General features: G+C 40.7%; 2 protein-coding genes across 2 annotated transcripts in view; both read left to right on the top strand.

Annotated features, from left to right (window-relative positions):
* Positions 1-2,320, top strand: part of LOC119298787 — a 5,081-nt gene extending 2,761 nt beyond the window's left edge. Inside the window, exon 3 of the mRNA XM_037576082.1 lies at positions 1,715-2,320. Coding sequence (XP_037431979.1) covers positions 1,715-1,941 — 227 coding nt within the window. The 3' untranslated portion in view covers positions 1,942-2,320. The remainder of the gene's footprint in view (positions 1-1,714) is intronic.
* Positions 2,321-3,385: 1,065 nt separating this feature from the next.
* On the top strand, positions 3,386-5,437 carry LOC119296801 (early nodulin-75-like). Its single transcript, XM_037574862.1, has 4 exons — positions 3,386-3,572; positions 3,656-3,815; positions 4,829-4,887; positions 4,976-5,437. The coding sequence occupies exons 1-4, from the start codon at positions 3,525-3,527 to the stop codon at positions 5,252-5,254; spliced, it is 546 nt and encodes a 181-aa protein (XP_037430759.1). The 5' UTR covers positions 3,386-3,524; the 3' UTR covers positions 5,255-5,437.
* The last annotated feature ends 256 nt before the right edge of the window (positions 5,438-5,693 follow it).

Genomic DNA, 5,693 nt, shown 5'->3' with positions numbered 1-5,693 from the left:
AAGATCCTTTTGATTTCAATTAACGGCTTTTCATCTTACAATCCTAAGATGCTTGTTTGTTTCATCCAATCATAGAGATAGCTCCCATAAAGAATAACTTATTTAGGAGCACTGAGTTGGTGCTCAGCCACCAACAGGTCATCCATCAGTGCCAAGTACTCAGCCACCAGCTCATCCACAAAGAAATCCAGCTTTTTCTGTACCCTATGAACAGACACCCCACGTGGCCTCTCTATCACCACCTTCCACTCAACCTTCTCTAGTCACCTTGTTTATCATATTTTGCATACACCCAGGGATGCTGCTTCACATTCCACTTCACACCATTGTCTAGACTGTGCATTAGGCTCTAGTATGTTACCTACTTGAGTCACTGTTCCTAGAGTCCTTCTGTGATCACACTTCAGTTATTTTTTGTGTGCACCAGACTAGCAGGTATTCTATATCTCCCATACAGAAGACCTTATGTAGGGTACTGCATGCACATTCACTGCCTTCTCTCTTTTCTGCATTCTGCTCCTCGCATTTTAATTGGTACACCATTTTCCATATATGCAAGATGATACAGCAAATTAGTGGCTATGCATACACTCACTATCGACAAACTTGTGAATCAGCCACCCAGGCAATCAGCATTTATTTGTAAAAATTAGTTCATGTCCATTCAGATTTTGCAGTCAACATTATGAACTTTACAAGCAGGAAAATACATCATCCCATGAATAATTAATTTAAGTATAAACTGAAGAGTCCATTGAGTGGTTTTTAATTTTGGCAAACACGATGGCCCTGCAATTGTTTGACGATATTCAGCTTCTACTCTCCATTCTGGCCCCTTATCCATATCAGCAAGCACCTCCTCCTCTCCCAGCAGTCATCTCCTTCCCACTACATCGACTGCACCATGCCTCTCCTTGACCACAGCAGGAATCAACTACCCCTCACTGTCTGCGTACTATGTTTCACCACATCAGATGACCTTAGCAGCATGTCAAGAAGCCGAGTATCTGAACCCAATTTGCTATGCATATTGCTCCCTTTGAAGTACCGAGAAAGCCACCCTTCGATAGCTACCCCATTTAAAATGTGTATTCTTCTGGATTTGCAACCCAGTTTACAGTTCTGCCGCGATTGTACACCTGTTTATCATCTCGAATGGTGATGTATGAGTTACAGTAATCTCTAATCTACATCCTTTCCGCAATAGAAGCCACAAACACATGGAACAGAAAACAAATGTAAGGACCTATCTGCACCAATCTCAGGTCACATTTCTTCCGTTGAAACGGCCATGCGCTCATACTCATGTAGACATTTACCCGCAAAATTGCAAGATTTAAATACACCTCTGAATTCTGGTACATATCATGTGCATAGGATATGTTATAGATTAGTACCGCTTCGATGTAGCAATTTTGACATAAATTGAACATTTATGTCCTCTTGTTGCTGATCGTCTGTAAAAAAGGACTAAACATCTTAAGATTCTTTTGAGATACACTTTCTCTACGTTCCAAAGTGTACTTCTAACCTTCTTTTTCCTTGTCAAGAACTGCTGTTTAAATTTGTCATTGTTTTCTATTGCATACCATTGGTCCGGTGAGTGAAACCAACGCAAATAGACATCATTTGCCAAGCCTTTCACTTTGAAGAATCGCTGAGCTGTCTTGTTGTGATTGATACAATAATAAATCAATTTTGGTTTTGGTGACAGGCCGTTGCTACTATGGAAAGGGAACCGCGAGGAAGATTGTGTATCCAGATTCAGTAGACTTTCTTGAGTGTGATCATGATATTACCGCCGATGGAACCGAGCACACGGACGGGATGCTGGACGTGGATTTAATGTTCGATTTTAGGAGTGACGCCCAGTTTGCAGACGATATGATGGAGTACTGTGAGCATCAAAAAAAGTTGTTGCAGGAGGGCGATGAGTATTAACCTTATTAGGCCTGATGTAGAAATACTTACTCCCTCTAATCCATATTAATTGTCGCCAGACTTAGTACGACTTTTAGGGCGATGAGTATTAATTTCAAGAGCGGGAGGAACTAGTATTAGGTCTTGAACCTTATTAAGCCTGATGTAGAAATATTACTCCCTGGGATTCCATATTAATTGTCACCAGCTTAGTAACAACTTTTGCACTTAAAGTTATACTAAGTCGGCGATAATTAATATGGATCGAAGGGAGTAGTAAATCAAGCTTGTTATAATATTGTTGTATTTTGTATTCCGTCTTGCCTGAACCTTTGTTGTTATCTGCCACTATGTAATCACCCGAGAAATTTGTTTGGTCATCAAAGGTTCAGTTTATTTCCTTTCGTCCGTAACAGATTTCTACTCCTTCTGTAAACAAATATTAGTGACACAAAACGCCTTATATTTGCTTACAGAGGGAGTACCAAATTTGTTGGACGGTGCGCCCTGTCCAAAGAGTAGAACACCCCGGCCGCATGCTTCTTGGATGATTAGTTAGGGGCCACTCACATTTGTGTGATATAAAAAAGTATATAAGCATAAATAAATATACAGGTTTATTTATCAATGCGTAGGGATCTTAAGATTTCATTCGGAGGATCCTTAAAAATGGCAGCAGCCACGTCCGACTAGGGCCCACCATTAGTCATCGTGCTGATCACTTCGATGCTACTATTTGAGTTTACGTCAGTTTTGGTGCACATATCTTAGCATCGTCGCTTCTGTAGTTAGAGCATCAAAACCTATGAACTTCCCGACAGCTATGAACTTCCCAGTAGTGTCCCTGAGAACATCACCATTCAGCAGTATTTCTGATTTTTTGTTCCATTCATGTCCAAGCGCGCCCGTGCATGCGTCCTTTGATTATGTCACTAGGTGGCAAAACTGCTAGTATCATGAAACTTTGTATTCTTTCATATCCAAAAATGGTTATGTTATTCTCAAGCTTACATTCAGAAGAAACTTTGATGAGGAATGATGAAGCTCTGGTTTGAACTTGAAGAAATTGCCAAGAGCATCTCTTTTACCGACTCTAGTGAATTTTCTTATCCGGCAACATGAAAGTTCAAGCCAATAGCTTTCTCTATGCGATCATCAACTTTAGAGGGGTTGTTCCTGCCTTTCCTGCCATCTGATTGGAAATTAGTAGCCCCCGCTCCCCAAGAATTCATGATTTGAGTAAAATATTGGACACCCCTCGCGTCATCTCCTCCAGGGTGACGGGCTCAACCCCTAGCGCCCGCTGCCGCTACCCCCTCCTCCCTCCCCTCTCCCATCGCCGTCCCTAAAGGTGGCCGCCGGGAAAGCCTAGCTTTGGGCTGAATTTGTCTAGCACGAGTAGTCAGTCGTCTTCCTGAGATCTTATTGACTCTGATTGAATGCTGCATCCACTGTTTTAGATGTCGAGCAAGAGCAAGAAAGGATCTCCTCTGAGCAGGAAAAGATCTCTTGCCGAGTCTGGTGAAAGTTCCAAGCCAAAAAAGAGTAGGCGGGGCCCCGATCCCTTGGACACCATTAGGTTTCGTCCACTAAAAGATGGACCGATGATTACTGCAGATCTGGTGGAATGTTATACACGTCAGTTTGGTCAGGTGAGCGTTTTCTTTTTATTCTTTATTATCAATATATGTACTATGAATGGACGTTGTAATGCGCTAACGCTTTAATTTTGTAGGATCTTTTCATGAAAGTGAATAAGAAGGAACGCTATATTAATGTGCGGTTTGCGGACAAGGAGTCTGCGGACAGTGTTAAACGAAATTTTCAACTTCCTTGGCAGATGCCTCCTTTCGACATGGTTTTGACAAATACCATTGATGGGTCTCAGATAATTAGTAAGTCCCCTGGTTTCTCAATAGATACCACAAGGCTGTTTTAAATGCTGCAGCTAAGATTTGTTAAATTAGAATTCTGCACATGCACTACATCAAATAAGCTTGTTTTTACGCTAACGGCTAAGGGTCTCATACTTTTCAACGGCTAGTTCTGTATTCAATTGCACATGCCTGGTACATCAGAGCTGCTTAGGCCTTGGTGTTAGTCATGTTTTTAGCATAAGAAGAGTGAAGTGATGTGTATCATGCAAAACTGATGTTATCGTTTCCTGGAATCTTTTGTTTTTGTCCTTGCCGCAAACTTTGCTTGAGGCGATAAACAAAATCAAATTTTGAAGCATTCTTCACCTACCGTTTATAATGCACACAAAGAAATTTCACTGATGACCAAGAATTATTTCGTTGTACATGAAAAAAAATTCAACTTTGTAGTCATAAAAGTAACCAACCTTATAATGTAAAAAAAGAAGAAGCAAATACAACCTTATAGCAGCATCCCCAAAAGAATCTAATAAGCGTGCAGCAAAGTGCTAGTAGCTTATAAAGTTATCTTAGGAAATCAAAATGATCTACATTCCTAACAGTGATTTGACGTTCATGCTCGTACAGGATCAGTACATGATACATATTTGAAAATTTTATAATGCTACTATAGTCGAGCATTAGGCTATTTGCTACATAATTGGCATTTGTCCATGATGATGGTGCATGTATTCCGCAACATGCAGGTCTGATGGTTTTTTTTTCCTTGGTTTAATTTGATTCTGCAATATTTTATCTTGAAGCATGCCACTGTAAAATGTAAATTCAAGTACTTCGAAATATGCCATTGCGTACCATTTTAGAATATTTGCAAGAAATATGTACATATCTGATTTCGTGATTTTCAGAGACAAAAATGCCCTTGACCAACCTTATCAGCTACTCATGATCCCTATCTTTCTCTCTGGTGCGCTCAAAGGATTGTGGTAATGATTAATAAATAATGCTAACACGGTCATGATGTTATGCAGCCCCTGGAGAAGTTAAAATGTACCAGCCTCCCCGTGATCTTGATCATGATAATACACAGGTAGGTACATGGTACCATTTTCTCTCATTCAAAATGGGCATTTTCTATCATTGGCCGAAGCTTTATCTCTGTTTTTGTTTCTCTGCAGCCAAGTGTTCCCATGTGTTGGAACAACCCACACCCTGTTATATTTGAATTTCCTGAGAAGAAGGATGAAGAGGCTGATGAGGCAAGTCCAGCGGCTGATGAGTCAAGTCCAGCGGCTGATTTGCCTCCTCGGTTGCAGAAGCCTAAAAGTACCAAGCCACGACGTCAGCCTCGGGTGATAGCCAAGTATCCTCCAACTGCTCAGCCACCTCCTCCATCTTCACGCCCTCCCTTCCGTGAACCTAAGTGGCCGACTCCACCTCCACATATTACTGCATGACCTACATTCTGTAGTAGTACTACACCCTACGGGGCAATTATATTTGGATGTAGGCATTCGAGGCATTTGCATTGAATTGACTTCAATGCTAATTTTTGTATTTGGATGTTCATTGACTTAGAAATTAGAATCTAAGGGGAGCAACAACTTCAATTCTTGTTTGGATGGACAAAACGTAGAATTAGAAAGTTTCGCAAATATGCACAATTCTTTGCTGCACATGTTTCAAAATGAAATCCGCACAACATGTGCATCTATTTGAATGATTATATATTACAAAAAGTTACAAAACATGCAAATAATATTGAAAATGTCCACGACATAGAAATGGCCTGACAAATTTGTGTAACAGCGACAATAATGTGGTAGACTTGGCATCAACTTAAGGGCAATTCCAACACGGAACCAAGCCACCCTTGAACGGCCTGTTTGAACCTTT

The sequence above is a fragment of the Triticum dicoccoides genome, chromosome 5A (genome assembly GCF_002162155.2).
Source record: "Triticum dicoccoides isolate Atlit2015 ecotype Zavitan chromosome 5A, WEW_v2.0, whole genome shotgun sequence".
Classification (NCBI taxonomy): domain Eukaryota; kingdom Viridiplantae; phylum Streptophyta; class Magnoliopsida; order Poales; family Poaceae; genus Triticum; species Triticum dicoccoides.
This window is presented reverse-complemented; position numbering and strand designations above follow the sequence as displayed.